The sequence below is a fragment of the Phyllobates terribilis genome, unplaced genomic scaffold (genome assembly GCF_046119375.1).
Source record: "Phyllobates terribilis strain yellow unplaced genomic scaffold, ASM4611937v1 Scaffold_1__5_contigs__length_1240528914, whole genome shotgun sequence".
NCBI lineage: Eukaryota > Metazoa > Chordata > Amphibia > Anura > Dendrobatidae > Phyllobates > Phyllobates terribilis.
Genome location: NW_027362761.1, coordinates 1,156,073,594 through 1,156,091,904, shown reverse-complemented (window position 1 = coordinate 1,156,091,904; position 18,311 = coordinate 1,156,073,594). Strand labels below are relative to the sequence as shown.

Sequence of the window (18,311 nt, the reverse complement as noted above, 5' to 3'; positions counted from 1 at the left end):
AAAATCAGACGGGCTTTTTTTTTCTTACATTTGTGTGAACTTAGCCTTAGCCTGAGGATGATAAAGAGCTTAACATTGCCCATGCACACTAGCTATAAGTCAGCCTAATAAGATCGGCAGGCTAGGATGATGGGAAAAAAAAAGAAGGATCGAGCACGTCAGATTTCCGAATCTTTGTTCTTGCTGGGGATATATCTCTGACAAAGGAGTCAGGTTTCCCCTGCAAAGCATTTCCACGATGAACTGAGCATGCATGTGTATAGGGGAATTAAAGGGGTTTTCTCATCTCTAAGGTCCTATCCCAATATGTAGTAAGTATATTAATAATATTAGCAAATACCTTGAATTAGAAATGTAGTATAGTTCTTCTGATTTGCTATGTTGCTTACCCCATGTGCAGGGCATTGTAGTAGCTTGGGTATCCATGGCAACGACCACGAATATAGTGACAGAACTATTCTCTTTTTTGCTTGCTTAGTTATTAGTGGTCACAACCATGGATCCCTAAGCTACTACAATGCCCTACACATGGGGTAAGCAACATAGCGAATCAGAAGAACCATACTACATTTCTAATTGGAGGTATTTGCTAATATTATTGCACCTACTATATACTGGGATAGGATCTTGGAGATGGGAATACCCCTTTAACAACTGGCCCATCGAGTATCCAGGTATTGACGTGCATTGCAGGTGCGTGGGTAACTTTAACCCCTTCCCAATGTAGGGAATAATAGTACATCCAATCTCTGGGCATTATACTTTTAGGATTTTTATATATATATAATATATATATATATATATATATATATATATATATATATATATATATATATATATATTTTAAGCACCCCACCCTTTTCTATGTTATAAATACAGAAATAAGCATATTTGGTATTGCCATTCAAAATCAATTCAGACTTTCATACAGCTATATCGATGCAAAAATGAAACACATTTGGCTCTTGGAAGGAGGGGAGTAAAAAAAAAAGCGGAAGCGCAAATTTCACTCCTTATTCCTTCAATACCTTTCAGACTCCCAATACAGCATGTAATTTACAACCTGTTCCTAGTTTCAGACTTCTCTCAGGTGCACATGTTACTCTCAGTAATTCATGCTGGATGTGACGTCTGTGTCTGCAGGATGCTGCTATGTTCCATAGCTTTCACGTATCAGCACAGCTTCATTACTGGAGTGATTTCCCTTTCTACAGCTCATGAAGAATCACGTGCTTTGCTGTGTGACCAGTCCTCCCTAAAAACTGAAATGCGCCCCCCCCTCTGACTTTCTTCTTGGTCAGAGCTAAGAGCAGCGCTCTGATGGATTTATGTCACATTTTGCACACCAGCTAAGTGGAGAAGTCTGCAGTCGCCAATGATAGGACATTTTAAAGACTATTAGGAAGCTGGTGAACAAAAATTCAAGGCCACACGCACACCAGTTAAATCAAATTGATAGCTCTGAATGGACAGAAATTGATCAAAAATTGGTCAAAAATCTGTGCCTCTCCTAGCAAAAGCTTTATGATGTTGCCTCTCGTCCATAAAATATTAGACCCGTGCACCATTTCACTCCCGAGGCCCCGTGTTGTAAATTTGAAATGAAGATCTTGGTCTTAATAGTCCTTTAAAATTAAGGATTTTTCTTTTTTTTTTCTATTGCTTAGGACCAGAAACTTGATGAGGAAGATCAGTCTCTTTCAATAAAGTCGGAGGAACCAAATAAAGCCGAAGGCATCACAAAGCAAGAAGGTTAGTACGGAGCCGGGCTTTTAAGGCTGCGCTGAGATATCCTGATGACCCGCCGTCGGGGGTAAATCTGTTTTGTGTTTTTTTCATAACATAGATAATGTGGAAAGTGACAATAAGGATGTAAAGGAAGAGCGGCGAGCCAGAGAGACACCACCCGATCCAAAAACTGACAACGTGGTGAGCCTTGTGTCTTTTACCTGTTTTCCTGGGTTTTCTAAACATGTTTCTATGGGATTTATTTTTCTTTTATTTTTTTTAGGAATCGGATCCTAAGCCTCAACCGGAAAAAAGAAAGCGGGGAAGGCCCCCAAAGAGGCGCACTATTTTAGCCATGCAAGCTGGTAAGTGTCGTCCATCTCGTCTTGTTAATTCTGATATGTTTTATTCACCGACTGATCCTAATGTTTTTGCTTCTTCCATTAGCCGCAAGGATGCTGTCTGAAGCACAGCGCCCTCCAGATGTATGTATTGGCTCTGCAATAGTAAAAAAAATAAAAAAAAATCTCCTCAATGGTCGGTTCTTTTCTAATTTTACATAGTAACTACAAAAAAAAATTATCGATTTTTTTTTTTTTTGGACCTTACTATATGACACACCCCAGGTTTAAACAGCAAAAAATAGTACATAAACGACATATGACGTACAATTACGTCATATGTCCTTTCCCTGACTTTGATGCGGGTTTGCAAGCTGAGCCTGCGTATTTCCCGGCAGATGATGGCTGAATTTTTAAGCCATCATCTGCCTCTTAGCCTCTTAGCTTTGTCTGCAACTGTTTACATTTTAAATGCCGCTGTCAAGCTTTGATAGCGGCATTTAACAGTCGCCAGTAGGGGGAAGCACGTGTCATTCCACCCGCTTATCGGGGTGCATATGTAACGTGATTGTGGGGCACCGATGGATTGCCATGACATCTGGGGGTCTACTGAAGACCTCCATGCTTGTCATGACGATTCACCTGTGAAAGCCAACGTTTAGCTGGCGTTCATAGGAGTCTGTGGCTTTAGCTATACCAAGCAGTGCTGATGCACTGGTGCGTATGGTACTACAAATGATCGGACGACCGCAGCTTCAAATATCATAAAAAGGACTAACAAATTTACAGTAAAAAGTAAAATAAAATACACATTTGTATCTCTGCATTCATAAAAGTCTGATCTATTAAAATATAAAATTATCTAATCGGTAAAAGCGCAACAAGAACAAAAATATGAACTCCAGAATTAAGTTTTTTTTGGCCGACGCAACATTGCAATAATAGGCGATCCAAGCATCGTATGTACCTCAAAATGTAAACAGTAAAAATGTCAGCTCGGAGCGCAAAAAATTAGCCCTCAACCAGCCCCAGATCCCGAAAAGTGGTGATGTTACTTCTTGGGTCTTGGAAAATGGTGGTACAAGCTAATTTTTTTTTCTGAATTTTTATTCACCACCTAAATTAAAAAGAAAAACAAAACTAAACACATGTTTAGTATGTGCGTACTCGTACTGACCCGGAAAATCATATTGCCCAGTCAGTTTCAGTTTTACCATATAGTGAACATGGTAAATAAAATAATAAAAAATTGTGGAATTGCACTTTTTTGTTTTTGCAATTTTCGACGCAATTGGAATTGTTTCCCTACTTTCCAGTACATTGCATGATAAAATGAATGGTGCCATTCAAAAGTACAACTCGTCCCGCAAAAAAACAAGCTCATACAGTTGTGTACGGGCAATAAAAAAAATAAAAAAAAATAGTTATGGCTTTTGGAAGAAGGAGAGAAAAAAACATAAACCAAAAAAACAAACGAATATCTGAAAAATACTGAAAATCTTAATATATAACTTTTTCTGTTTTATTAATATATTAATCGTTTTTCACTCAACGTTTTGCAATTATTTTTTTTTTATTATACTTTCCCATTTTCCCAGGAAAAACTACCCAAGAATAATGGCAAAGCGAATAAAGGTATGTAAACTAGAAAAACTGGTGAACTAGAAACCCTGTGAATCATTTTGCATTTAGCACTTTGGCTGATGATTACCACCTCTAAATCTGAAAGATCTTGGGGTTTCTTCTGTAGAGAGGTGCACACTACGAGAGGCCCCCAACCTCTAGAGACCAACTTTATTTGTGAATTGTGTCATATGGAGAAGGGATGTTTGAGAACGCCCTATTTTTGTCATATCCTTGATTGTGCACGTCCATATTTTTTTTTTTTTAAATAATTTGGAATAAAGTTAAGTCTGACCTCAGGCTCAACCTTATCACCAAATTTTGGCTGAATAGTTGTAAATCCTTATAGTCGTGCTCCAAACTCCAAATGCAAAAAATATGACACCGCCAGGAAGTACTACCCGTGGCCCTCTTGACCTGGCGCTGGCTCAGGAGAGCACGTGAATTTTTCATTTTCTTATATGCTCTTTTCCACATAGTCGTCCACCATACAAAGACATATTCTGTCCCAGGCTTGAAATCTGACCTGAATACTGTAAAAGATACACCATGCTTTGGCTAAAAATGTTTTTTTTTTTTGTTCCTTAGATGTTCCTAGTCCTACGAAGAGCGAGAGTGAACCCAAAAAATCAGAGGTAAATTAAATTGATTTTTAACCCCTTTCTGGTCTGACCTCTCTATATTTATAATGCAGCGGGCTCACCTGACACAGGACAAATGCTGACTGTGTTTATACAGCCAGCGTCTACCTATAAAAGCGCTGCCGTTTCACGTCTTAAATTCCACTGTCCGTGTTTGAGGGCAGCAGTGTCATCCTGTTGGCGTGTCTGTCCGGGCACTCCTCAGCTTCCAGCAACGTGATCAAAGGTTGCCGATTTGTTCCTATGGCAGCTGGGGGTCTACTAAAGACCCCCCCCCCCCCTCCCCTGTCGCCACCCTTTTGGTACTTTTCTGAAGCACGACCACAGGCTGGGCTTCATGGGACACTGATTTGTATTATATACTGCAATCCTGTTACCACATATAGTAAAGAAGTCCCTAAGGGGGACTGAAAAAAACCCTAAGTGTAATGTTTAAAAAAAAAAATAAATTTGAAACCAACCCATTGCTCCAGTTAAAAAAAAAAAAAAAAAATACATATACAGTCATGGCCAAAAGTATTGAGAATGAGACAAATAGTAATTTTTCCAAAGTTTACTGCTTCATTTTTTGTAATTGCAACTTGCATATACTCCTGAATGTCAGAGTGATCAGCTTAACAGCAATTACTGTACTTGCAAAGTCAATATTTGCCCAGAAAATGAACTTTAACCCCCAAAACACATTTCAACATCATTGCAGTCCTGCCTTAAAAGGAGCAGCTAACATCGTTTTAGTGATTGATCGCCAGCCCTGTCCTCATCAACACCCACACCTGTGTTAATGGATCAATCAGTCATGATTAAGTAAGAATGACATCACTGGACACTTTAAAAGGAGGCTGGTTCTTGGTATCATTGTTTCTCTTCAGTTAACCATGGTTATCTCTAAAGAAACATGTGCAGCCATCATTGCACTGCACAAAAATGGCCTAACAGGGAAGAGTATCGCAGCTACAAAGATTGCACCTCAGTCAACAATCTATCGCATCATCAAGAACTTCAAGGAGAGAGCTTCCATTGTTGTCAAAAAGGCTCCAGGGCGCCCAAGAAAGACCAGCAAGCGCCAGGACCGTATCTTAAAACTGTTTCAGCTGCGGGATCGGTCTACCAGCAGTGCCGAGCTTGCTCAGGAATGGCAGCAGGCAGGTGTGAGTGCTTCTGCACGCACTGTGAGGCGGAGACTCTTTGAGCAAGGGCTGGTTTCAAGGAGGGCAGCAAAGAAGCCACTTCTCTCCAGAAAAAACATCAGGGACCGACTGATATTCTGCAAAAGGTACAGGGAGTGGACTGCTGAGGACTGGGGCAAAGTCATTTTCTCTGAATCCCCTTTTCGATTGTTTGGGACATCTGGAAAACAGCTTATTCGGAGAAGAAGAGGTGAGCGCTACCACCAGTCTTGTCTCATGCCAACTGTAAAGCATCCTGAAACCATTCATGTGTGGGGTTGCTTCTCAGCCAAGGGAATCTGCTCACTCACAGTCTTGCCTAAAAACACAGCCATGAATAAAGAATGGTACCAGAATGTCCTCCAAGAGCAACTTCTCCCAACCGTCCAAGAGCAGTTTGGCGCCCAACAATGCCTTTTCCAGCATGATGGAGCACCTTGCCATAAAGCAAAGGTGATAACTAAATGGCTCATGGAACAAAACATAGAGATTTTGGGTCCATGGCCTGGAAACTCCCCAGATCTTAATCCCATTGAGAACTTGTGGTCAATCATCAAGAGACGGGTGGACAAACAAAAACCAACAAATTCTGGCAAAATGCAAGCATTGATTATGCAAGAATGGACTGCTATCAGTCAGGATTTGGTCCAAAAGTTGATTGAGCGCATGCCAGGGAGAATTACAGAGGTCTTGAAGAAGAAGGGGCAACACTGCAAATATTGACTTGCTGCATTAACTCATTCTAACTGTCAATATAACCTATTGGTACTCATAATATGATTGCAATTATATTTCTGTATGTGATATAAACATCAGACAAACACTAATAAAAACCAGAGGCCAGCAGATCATGTGAAAATATAATTTTGGTGTCATTCTCAAAACTTTTGGCCATGACTGTACATGGATCAGATGTCCAATAATTACTATCTAAAAGTTAACCCAGGCGGTATGCACCCCCTGGAAAAAAAAAAAAAAAAGCAAAATGCCAAAATTACAGGTTTTTTTTGTTACCGCACCGCTACCAAAGCCACATAAAATGAAACTGAAACTTCGTATGTACTCCAAAATGGTATCAGCTCACCACGCATAAAACAGCCCGTCGTGCAGCTTCATCGATGGGATACGAAGACATAACATAGAAACATAGTTTTTAAGGTTGAAGGAAGACTAAGTCCATCTAGTTCAACCCATAGCCTAACATGTTGATCCAGAGGAAGGCAAAAAAAAAACATGTGGCAAACACTAAGCTCCACATTGGGGAAAAAAATTCCATCCCGACTCCATACGACAATCAGACTAGTTCCCTGGATCAACGCCCTATCAAGGAATCTAGTATATTTAACCTGTAATATTATACTTTTCAGAAAAGGCATCCATGCCCTTCTTAAATTTTAATAGTGAATCACTCATTACAACATCATGCGGCAGAGAGCTCCATAGTCTCACTGCTCTTACAGTAAAGAATCCGCGTCTGTGATTATGATTAAACCTTCTTTTCTCCAGACGTAGAAGATGCCCCCTTGTCCCCGTCTTCCTCCCGCAAGATGGGTTTTAAGGATGATTTTACATATAAACACCCCCCCCCCCCCCTCGCTTGTTTGTACGCTCATTTCTGAACAGACTATAGCCCTGTAAATTTACTGCCCAGTCATGGCTCTCGTCCAGCCACGTCTCAGATATCCCCACCATGTCATAATTATTTTCCAACAAAATTAATTCTAATTCCTCCATTTTGTTGGTGAGGCTTCTGGCATTAGTGTACATGCATTTTATGTATCTCTCTGTACCTCTATTCCTTCTTACTTTATTGACTGTTCTAACCCCACCCCCAATTTCTTGATTTGTGCCCAGGTCACTATCTGCACTATCTTCCCCACCTATAAAATGAATACCCTCCCCCAATCCCTAGTTTAAACACTCCTCCAACCTTCTAGCCATTTTCTCCCCCAGCACAGCTGCACCCTCCCCATTGATGTGCAGCCGGTCCCTAGCGTAGAGTCTGTAGACAACTGAGAAGTCGGCCCAGTTCTCCAGGAACCAAAATCCCTCCTTCCTACACCAGTTCTTGAGCCACTTATTTATCTCCCTAATCTCCCGTTTCCTTTCTGGCGTGGCACGTGGTACAGGTAGTATTTCAGAGAATACCACCTTGGAGGTCCTTGCTTTAAGCTTGCAGCCTAATTCCCTGAAATCATCTTTAAGGACCTTCCACCTACCTCTAACTTTGTCATTTGTGCCAATGTGCACCATGACTGCTGGGTCCTCACCAGCCCCTCCCAGTAATCTGTCAACCCGATCAGCGATGTGCCGGACTCGAGCGCCAGGTAGGCAGCACACTGTTCGACGATCCCTGTCTTTGTGACAGATTGCCCTATCTGTTCCCCTAATAATTGAGTCCCCCACTACCAGCACCTGCCAGGCCTGCCCTGCTCTCCTATTTCCCTCCTTACTGGAGCTGACACTCCTCCGGCTTTCAGGGGACATGCCTTGCTGCAGCAGTGCTACCCCTGTACCGTCACTCCCCCTCATCTGCCAACTTTGCAAACTTATTGGGGTGTGCCAGATCAGGACTAGCCTCCCTGGCACTCTTCCCTCTACCCCCTCTTCTAACTGTCACCCAGCTAGCTGCCTCACTGTCCTGCAGCTCCCTACTACGACCCTCCCCCGCATCTACCCCTGTGAGCTGCTGCTCAGTGAGCAGCAGACTCCTTTCCATATTGTCAATGGATCTCAGTGTTGCCAGCTGCTCATTTAGATCCAGTACCTGGGCTTCCAAGCGCACAACATGCACACATCTCGCGCAGCAGTATGCAACCCCGACCGGCTGTTCAAGGAATGCATACATGTGGCAAGATGTACACTGGATAGCATTGTCAATAATGGAGCTCATTTCCTAATGGAGATTGCACTAGACAGAAATGTTAAGTAAAATGAAATGTAAAAAAGTAATTAAATACAGACAGCAATTCAGTCCAAATTCCTCCCTTCCAAACTCCATGAATCCAAGTCACTGAATCACAAGTCACACACTTCCGTTCGCACTCACGCTCCGGTCTCACTCAGCTCGTTCACACTCTCTAAGGAAGAAGATTTAAAGAGGTGTTGTTTTTTTTTTTTGTTTGTTTGTTTTTCTCCCCCTTTTGCACCAATGCACCCTACAGCTCAATGCACTTCCAAAAAAAAGGGACCTCTACGGATTTTTACTAAGTTCAGAATTTTTTAAGGCACTGAAATAATCATAAAAACGGTGCAGGTATCTTAATCGTACTGACCCAGAGAATCCTCTTGCCGGGTCCGTTTTCCCGTCCAGTGAATTCTGTAAAATGAAGCCCAAATAACAATGGCAGAATTGCAGGCGTTTTTTTTTTTTTTTTAACCCGCAAAAAAATAAGCCCTTATAAAAATAAGTTGACACAAAAATAAAAGTTTGGCTCTTAGAAGAAACAATGAAAAATGCAAAAATGATAACTGTCTGCTTATCTACTTGACAGGGGGTAACGTCCTGGTGTATGGGGGTCTGACCAATTCTGACAATGGAGCTCTGAAATACTGCAGTGAGAATAAGGCCACGTTCACACCCTCAGTATTTGGTCAGTATTTGTAAGCCAAACCCAGGAGTGGAACAATCAGAAGAAAAGTATAATAGAAACCAGTCACCACTTCTGTATTTATCACCCACTCCTGGTTTTGGCTTACAAATACTGATGTAAAATACTGACCAAATACTGAACGTGTGAATGTGGCCTAAAGGCTATCTCCAGCTGTCTAATTAATAAATAATGAATAGCTGCCGTCCCTTTCAGATGTGGAATTTCAGAACATCTGGCCTTTAATTGGGACAACCCCTTTAATTTAGTCCCTAGTTTGCATTTTTCTTGTTTTTGCTCTTTGATTTTTATTTTTTTTCATCTCCCTAATTCGAAGAGTCGTAACTTTTTTTTTTTTTTTTTTTTTTACTTTTTCTGACTTGACTTTTTATTTTTATATTTTCATTACAGCTAATTAATTTTAGCTTTTGACTTAATTTTTATGGAGAGGGGAACTGGGTGATTGGAATTCTTATGTAATTGTTTTTTTTTTTATTTTTTAATATTTTTAATCTTTTTTTTCTTTCTTTTTTTTTTAAGTACCATAGGGGTGGCTTGAACCTGTGATCCTCTGATACTGCAATATTTCAGTCTATAGATAAAATCACAGTGTCCTATGGAGCCCAGTCATAGACATCCCATGATTGCCCAGAATGGCGCCCCCTTTGGACCGTGCCCCTTAATGACCGGGCCCTTTTACGTTTTCGTTTTTTCCTCCTCTTTTTCCCAGAGCCATAACTTTTTTATTTTTCTGTCAATATGGCCATGTGAGGGCTTGTTTTTTTGAGGGGACAAGTTGTACTTTTGAATGACACCATTGGTTTTACCATATCTTGAACAGGAAAACGGGAAAAAAATTCCAAGTGCGGTGAAATTGCAAAAAAAGTGCAATTCCACAGTAGTTTTTTGGGTTGTGTGGTTTTTTTTTTTTTTTTTTTTTTTTTTACTTCACTAAATGCTAAAACTTACCTGCCACAGGTGCGATGGTGCTGGCTCAGCTCCTGAGCACGCTCCATACACATGCACCCAATGTGTATCATACATGTATGGAAGGAGTTGGGGGCAAAAATCACGGTGAGGGACATGAATTCTAATGTGCTGTCATTTTGCAGGAGAGCAGCTCAGACAGAAGTCCAGAGCCGGTGTCCAGGAGAGGAAGGAAAAGCAAACGTTCACTAAGTTCTTCTGAGACCGGTAAAAGTTTTGGTTATTTATGGTGGTTTTTGCTATTTTATAGTTGACTTATGACAAAAATTCTCATGAATCCAACTAGCCTCACGATCAGCTGATTGCCACAGATCTGGCCTCTAAAAATAAAACCTAGCAGGGGAGATGTAGTATTATATGGCAGCCATTGATGGGAATACTTATCACTTCATTGGGGGACACAGGAAACTATTATGGGCTGTGGCTCATAGCTAAAGCAGCTTTATCTATGAGCGACAGCCCCAAATGGTTTCCTGTTTCCCCCCCAATGAAGGCTCCGACAAAGAGATTTTATGGTGAGTACCCCAAATCTTCTTTTTCGATTTAATGAGCCAAGTCGACCACAGCTGATTAGGAGCTTTCTGCTAAGCCTTTGCACACAATGATGTGGGGCACCACGGGGACCTTTTGGAAAAAAGCAGCAGTGCGACCAACGCAGAAGGCCGAGCTCCGCCGTATGTGAAATGTCATGTTAATAACGTAAGTATTCTCATCACCGCAGAATGTTCAGAACCAGAGAAAAAACGTAAGAAGTCAGAATCTATTGAGGAGGATGAAGACGAGGACGGAGAAGAGGAGGATGACAGTGACGATGAAGAAGGTGGTCATCAAGGAGCCACAACCCGGCTAGCCTCTCGTTTAGAGGCACAGAGGTATAAAGAAATTAAAATGGAGTTCCCCAGTTAATGACATCGGTCAGTCGGTGACTTTTAAGACAATACATTATCTGCGTTTTTGGAAGGGTATAAACCTAAATCTTACTTTGTAGGAAACTGCCGCACAAGCCAACAACTCGAGCAGCATCCAAGATGAGCAGCCCTGAGAAATCTTCCCCGGCAAAGCGACGTGGTAAAGCGGCATCACCAGAATCAAAGGCTGGCAAAGCCACAAAGAATCGGTGAGTTTCTAAAGTTTAAGGGGGCTTCTCCAGCACAACTTCCACATTGGGAGGTGAGCAGCGCCGATGACCTGTGTCTAATATATACCTTATGGGACGAATGAACGGTCTCTCGGTATCATGTACCTGTCCTATTTTAATGTAAAGGAAAAGTGCTCGATGCCTGCTGGCCGTACTCATGTCCCGCCAGATACAACTGCTTTTATATCGCCCCATTCTAAATCCATGGGCGTTAATGAGGTTACAAAAAAAACTGACAAGCACTTCCTGACGGACTAGTGTGAGGTATGACTGGATTATATTACTTATTTATATTGCACCATTGATTCCATGGTGCTGTACATGAGAAGGGGTTACATACCAAATACAGATATCGCTTAGAGCAACAAATAAACAATGATAGACGGGTACAGAGGGAAGAGGACCCCGCCCTTGTGGACTTGTATTCTTTTGTTTGTATATGTAGAATGTGTCAGCACTATGTATGCCTTAGATATATGCAAAGACTGAACATTTGATCTTTAGACTGCCGTACAACTACTGCTTGCACACATCTTAGCACACAGAGTGCTGCTGTATCCTTTTGTTCCTAAATTAGTATGGGGTTGGTCCCTTTGCAGCTAGGACTCTGGGAGGCGAGGAGCCGGATGTCATACTCCGGGGGGCGGAGGAGTAGGGGTGCGAGGGGCTGGAGGTCATACTCCGGGGGAGTGCGAGGGGCTGGAGGTCATACTCCGGGGGAGTGCGAGGGGCTGGAGGTCATACTCTGGTGGGGGGTGCGAGGGCCTGGAGGTCATACTCTGGGTGGGGGGGTGCTAGGGCCTAGAGGTCATACTCTGGGTGGGGGGGTGCTAGGGCCTGGAGGTCATACTCTGGGTGGGGGGGGTGCTAGGGCCTGGAGGTCATACTCTGGGTAGGGGGGTGCTAGGGCCTGGAGGTCATACTCTGGGTGGGGGGGGTGCTAGGGCCTGGAAGTCATACTCTGGGTGGGGGGGGTGCTAGGGCCTGGAGGTCATACTCTGGGTGGGGGGGGTGCTAGGGCCTGGAGGTCATACTCTGGGTGGGGGGGGGTGCTAGGGCCTGGAGGTCATACTCTGGGTGGGGGGGGGTGCTAGGGCCTGGAGGTCATACTCTGGGTGGGGGGGGGTGCTAGGGCCTGGAGGTCATACTCTGGGTGGGGGGGGGTGCTAGGGCCTGGAGGTCATACTCTGGGTGGGGGGGGGTGCTAGGGCCTGGAGGTCATACTCTGGGTGGGGGGGGGGTGCTAGGGCCTGGAGGTCATACTCTGGGTGGGGGGGGGTGCTAGGGCCTGGAGGTCATACTCTGGGTGGGGGGGGGTGCGTGGGCCTGGAGGTCATACTCTGGGTGGGGGGGGGTGCGTGGGCCTGGAGGTCATACTCTGGGTGGGGGGGGGTGCGTGGGCCTGGAGGTCATACTCTGGGTGGGGGGGGTGCGTGGGCCTGGAAGTCATACTCTGGGTGGGGGGGGTGCTAGGGCCTGGAGGTCATACTCTGGGTGGGGGGGGTGCTAGGGCCTGGAGGTCATACTCTGGGTGGGGGGGGGTGCTAGGGCCTGGAGGTCATACTCTGGGTGGGGGGGGGTGCTAGGGCCTGGAGGTCATACTCTGGGTGGGGGGGGGTGCTAGGGCCTGGAGGTCATACTCTGGGTGGGGGGGGGTGCTAGGGCCTGGAGGTCATACTCTGGGTGGGGGGGGGTGCTAGGGCCTGGAGGTCATACTCTGGGTGGGGGGGGGTGCTAGGGCCTGGAGGTCATACTCTGGGTGGGGGGGGTGCGTGGGCCTGGAGGTCATACTCTGGGTGGGGGGGGGTGCGTGGGCCTGGAGGTCATACTCTGGGTGGGGGGGGGTGCGTGGGCCTGGAGGTCATACTCTGGGTGGGGGGGGGTGCGTGGGCCTGGAGGTCATACTCTGGGTGGGGGGGGTGCGTGGGCCTGGAGGTCATACTCTGGGTGGGGGGGGTGCGTGGGCCTGGAGGTCATACTCTGGGTGGGGGGGGTGCGTGGGCCTGGAGGTCATACTCTGGGTGGGGGGGGTGCGTGGGCCTGGAGGTCATACTCTGGGTGGGGGGGGTGCGTGGGCCTGGAGGTCATACTCTGGGTGGGGGGGGTGCGTGGGCCTGGAGGTCATACTCTGGGTGGGGGGGGTGCGTGGGCCTGGAGGTCATACTCTGGGTGGGGGGGGTGCGTGGGCCTGGAGGTCATACTCTGGGTGGGGGGGGTGCGTGGGCCTGGAGGTCATACTCTGGGTGGGGGGGGTGCGTGGGCCTGGAGGTCATACTCTGGGTGGGGGGGGTGCGTGGGCCTGGAGGTCATACTCTGGGTGGGGGGGGTGCGTGGGCCTGGAGGTCATACTCTGGGTGGGGGGGGTGCGTGGGCCTGGAGGTCATACTCTGGGTGGGGGGGGTGCGTGGGCCTGGAGGTCATAGTCTGGGGAGTGGGGTGCGAGGGGCTGGAGGTCATAGTCTGGGGAGTGGGGTGGGGGGTGTGAGATGCTGGAGGTCATACTCTGGAAAGGGGTGGGGTGGGGGGTGTGAGAGGCTGGAGGTCATACACCGGGGGGGGGCACTGGGACTGAAGAAAAAAAAACTGAATTCAGTGATGAAGACTCGATGTACAAATATTCTCCATACAGTGTACGTGAAGTCATTGCTGTTCACCTCCCAATGAAGAAGTGAGCTGCACCAGACAAACTGTTTAGGTTGCATGAGAAGTTGTACAATGCAGGACAGGAGATCTGCGGTCGGACAGAGTTGCTGCCGTCTTACAGCCAGTAAGGTTTGGTTGCTATATGGTCTTGTGAATTCAGCCTAACATAGATCCTGTAGATATGAAAAGGTGAGATAACCGCGTGAGGTGAGGAAGATGCAGATTCTGGTCTTAAAAATGTCTGACCCTGTATTCTGGAGCCTCTTATTTTATAGTCTGGACAGTAACACATCGATAGAAGCCGCCATCAGTGCAATGCTAAAAAGCCTTTTGAAAACGTTTTGCTTTCCTCTGTGCCAGGCCTACCGCACTCCAAGCAAGCGGAACAAAAAGACGACGAGAAGCCAGCCCATCAACACCGAGCCGAGCTCCACAATCCTCAGACGAAACGTCGGCAAAAAGACTAAAGCGACAATAACTGTATAAAGTTCACGTTTTTGTATTATTGTATTCTAATTTAATACTCTGTGTAAAAAGTCGATAGATGAAAAGGTGCTCAGAAATGTAAATGAATATACAATCTAGGCATCGGCTTATGGGGCGCACACTTTTTTTTTTTTTTCCTATTTTTCTTTAGTTGTATGTAGAGGCCTCCTAGAGATTTGGATTTCTGGATTGTAGCGATCAGTCCTCCCTCAGTGTTCCTGCAATATAGTGTATAAATATGTAACATATGGGATAAAGGTTATAAATTCATCCGTTCTCTCCGAATTCACCTGTCTAACATTATTTCTTGGACTGTCACCATACCTTTTGGTGATTAAAAAAAAAAAAAAAAATATTATATATATAATGCAAACATCAGCTGCTAAATATGCTTTCAAGTCATCCTCTAACTTTAAAGAGTTCTCGATTGTCGTAGAAACACGCCGGGGTTTTCATTACATTGCTGGAAGCCCTAAAAGGGAGGCGTTATGGATAAGCAAGCAACTCTGCAATTCACTTCTAATTAAAAACCCTCTCCCATTTAATTTGATAGTGTAGTTCTCATTGCCTAGATTACCGACTACCTCTGCAGTCTAACAGTGACGGCCTATCTCCTAAACGTGGAGCACAGCACTTGCAAGCTCTTTCCAATCTAGCTTGTAGGTGCTGCTCTGTGTGACCACTTTGTATGCTTAATGGATCAAACCAACAAAAAATGTCTGATTTTCTTGAGAAACAGCTCCACTCTTGTTCACGGACGCTGTCTGGTATTGCTGCACAGCTCCAATATAATGAATAGAGCTGTGCTGCTACAATGGACACATTTTTTTGCGTCCTGCAGATATCAGATTGGTGTGGTATTGAGATAAAGTGGCCATGCAGTCGTCTGTGTACTAAAAAACCTGCAAACGGGGACATCTGCCAGACGCCACGTTCTGAGTTGTATTTCATTTATTCTCCTGCCAATCCCCACTTATTACATTGCTAATTTCATATAATGGTGCTTCTCTAGGGCACCTTCCAGTGATGGACACTGTATTATTTCCCAATATTGAAGCAGAACGGCCACTTTTCCTGCATTGTAAATATGCTCTGTTTGTTTATTGAAATATTCAAGATTTTTTTTTAATGGTTATATAACCAAAATTGCTTCAGTTAATGCTTCTTCTTCCTAGATTTACATTGTAAGATGATTTCTATGCTCTCCAATTAAAGGGAGTTTGTCAGCCTGAACTGACATCACATAGCGTTTTAGGGGGAAATATAGTCCTTATAATAATCCCACCTTCAGTGCTTTGATCACTGCTTCAGTTCTGCAGAAGCTGAAGTTTAATTAGTGCACCCTTGGTGCGGCCGCATGGCTCAGTGCACCCTTGGTGCGGCCGCATGGCTCAGTGCACCCTTGGTGCGGCCGCATGGCTCAGTGCACTGTTTGGCCCACTGGTTTGACATGTTCCACCTCCCACAAACTTGCACGGTCTACAGAGAAAACTCGGGTTAGCTGTCAATCACCAGTGTGGGAGGTGGGACATAAAAAAACAGTGACCAGAACTGTGCATTGAGCCTCTTGCTCATACCCAGGGTGCACCAAGCACCATAATTAGCATATTTGATTAAACTTCAGTTTCTGCAGAATGGAGTCAGCAATTAGATCACTAAAGGTGAGCATTATATAGGGGCTATATCCCCCCAGAAGGATATGTGCTTAGTTTCTACTGTCAGCTTGGGCTGATACTCTCCCTTTAATACCTGTACTGTTTATGTTCTTTCTCACGTTTTCTGTAAATTTATGGTTGACAGAAGGGTGTAGTTTTTGAGGCAATTACCCGGTTTCAGTATTTTAATATGTAAAAAGGGTATGTTTAAGAAGGCAGGTCTGAAGAGTATACCATCCGTGTGTGAGTGGTGGGTTTCCAACAGTTGGGACCACCAATGACCATGAGAATGAAGGGACCTCCACACTTGTCTGAGAGCATCAGATCCTTTTGGACTTTTGCCAGGCAAAGCCCCATATCTTGCATAATGTACTACAGATCGGCACTATTGAAGTACATGGAGCCGAGCTACAGTACTAGGTACAATGGGGCTGATTTATTAATCCTAACTAACTTTTAGACGGTGCACACTTTGATAAACTTTGTGAATTTTAAGTCTATGTGGTTCATGCTAATTAATAAAGTCTGGCCCATCTTTAGACTGTTATGTGCACACCGTGTATTACTTGGCTTACCGTGGTCCACCAGGTCACTCCAAATGTCTACGGTGTACAGGAATTTACACCCCGTCCCCTTTTGAAGGGCCGTGCCCTGTTGCCAAGCTTCTCGGAAAACGTGTCTAAAGCACATAATACTAACGCAAGGGCGTGTAAGACAGGGATTGGCACAGATTCAGCTACGGTTATGTTGCATTTAGCTTGATAAACCTACAAAAAGTGCAATCCTGGAGTGTCACCATTTATTTTGGAGTCCCAGTGGTTGGATCCCTATTCGTCTTGGAAACCTCATTTATAGGCAACTTGCCAAATGATGAGCATTGTTACAGCAGTTTTCATTGCCTTCTGCGTTATTTGTCTTTTACGTTTTAGCTTTTCTGTTTTTTTTATTTTATTTTTTGTACAGTTGATATTTTCTGTGAAAAATAATTTCTTAAGGACTTGTTTTATGTTTCAATTTTTATTTTTATTTTTTACATAAATTATAGACTGGTTTCAAATTGAGCTCTGATGTGGTTATTTATAATTCTAAGAAATGTGAGTGAATGAAGTGGAAGCTTATCTGGTTTTATTTCCGACACATGTGACCCAAGAATCCATCTTAAGACCCCCATACATTTTAGACAACGGTCGGCTAAACAGTCGATTGTTCAGCCTCTATCTCTGCCAACTCTCCCTGCTGAGCGCTCTTGTGTTCTCTATGAGAAAGCCGTTGACAGACCTCTGATGCGGCGTCTTCTGAAAGGATCGGCAGTCCGAAATCGGACATGTTGGATCCTTCTCTCCCACAATATCATTTGTTGGAGGAGATTTTGGGGGCAAACCTGTCGATAATGTGTTCAGCCAATATTGGCAAATGTAAATGCCACAATACACAGACTATCTGTCTCTCGTGGATCTAATTTTCTTTGCCATCCAAAGGGTCTTTCCGTTCTTCCGTCCTGCTTTCAGGACTATTTGGAAGGTAGTTTTAGGAGAATCCTTCCCCTTCTGTTTATCAGACTTTGATGAGACTCTACAGTAGGTCTGGCCCCTTTCCTCAATTTTTGGAGAATCCTCCCCACCTATTGAGTAAGATGTATTGATCAGATAGCCCACTACATACAGTGGTGTAATAACACTAACTTATATCAGGACCTGTGAGTGACTTTGGCTGGCCTTTCTGCTTGCATATGAAATAGGCTTTATTCTGATGAGCTAGACTATATTTTCAATGCCCATAACATTTTTTTTTCTATCGCTTCATTGGGGGACAAAGGAAGCCATGGGTATAGGCTGCTGCCACTAGGAGGCTGATACTAGGCAAAAAAAAGTTGGCACCTCCCAGCAGTATATACCCACCGACTGGCACAAAGCTAATCAATTTTCTCTTGGTGTCAGTAGGAGACACACGGGGCTGCACTCGGCCCTGTTTCTACCTTTTTAGGTTTGTTTTTTAATGATCTGTTTTGCTTGCTGAACTTGTGACTACATTCGGCAAAGTGGAATTGTCACTCTGATGTCCCCTTTTAAAGACTGAGAGCACAATGTGGGGTTGCGTCACTACTGTTTGGGACAGGCGGACGGTTCTTGCCACCATTACCTGGCCCGCTCGTTCCTCAGAGTCAGACATGCACAGTGGGAAGATGGATCCATTACCGGTCACAGGCCCTTTGATACCAGTCCGAAGATCTGCGTCCATCCACCACATGGTCTGCACCCAGGTCCTTGATGTCCGTCTGTTATCACAGGCCTGCGAAGAAGGATTCGGGATCTT

At 44.6% G+C, this 18,311-nt stretch overlaps 1 protein-coding gene across 2 annotated transcripts in view; it reads left to right on the top strand.

Moving 5' to 3' along the window:
* BOD1L1 (biorientation of chromosomes in cell division 1 like 1) overlaps positions 1–17,055 on the top strand; it is a 53,483-nt gene extending 36,428 nt beyond the window's left edge. For both annotated transcript variants that reach the window (XM_073648607.1, XM_073648599.1), the window contains 10 exons: positions 1,668–1,752; positions 1,847–1,929; positions 2,012–2,093; positions 2,176–2,213; positions 3,668–3,704; positions 4,281–4,327; positions 10,202–10,283; positions 10,798–10,948; positions 11,065–11,193; positions 14,218–17,055. In XM_073648607.1, the coding sequence (XP_073504708.1) occupies positions 1,668–1,752; positions 1,847–1,929; positions 2,012–2,093; positions 2,176–2,213; positions 3,668–3,704; positions 4,281–4,327; positions 10,202–10,283; positions 10,798–10,948; positions 11,065–11,193; positions 14,218–14,335 (852 nt within the window). In that variant the 3' untranslated portion in view covers positions 14,336–17,055. The remainder of the gene's footprint in view (positions 1–1,667; positions 1,753–1,846; positions 1,930–2,011; positions 2,094–2,175; positions 2,214–3,667; positions 3,705–4,280; positions 4,328–10,201; positions 10,284–10,797; positions 10,949–11,064; positions 11,194–14,217) is intronic.
* The last annotated feature ends 1,256 nt before the right edge of the window (positions 17,056–18,311 follow it).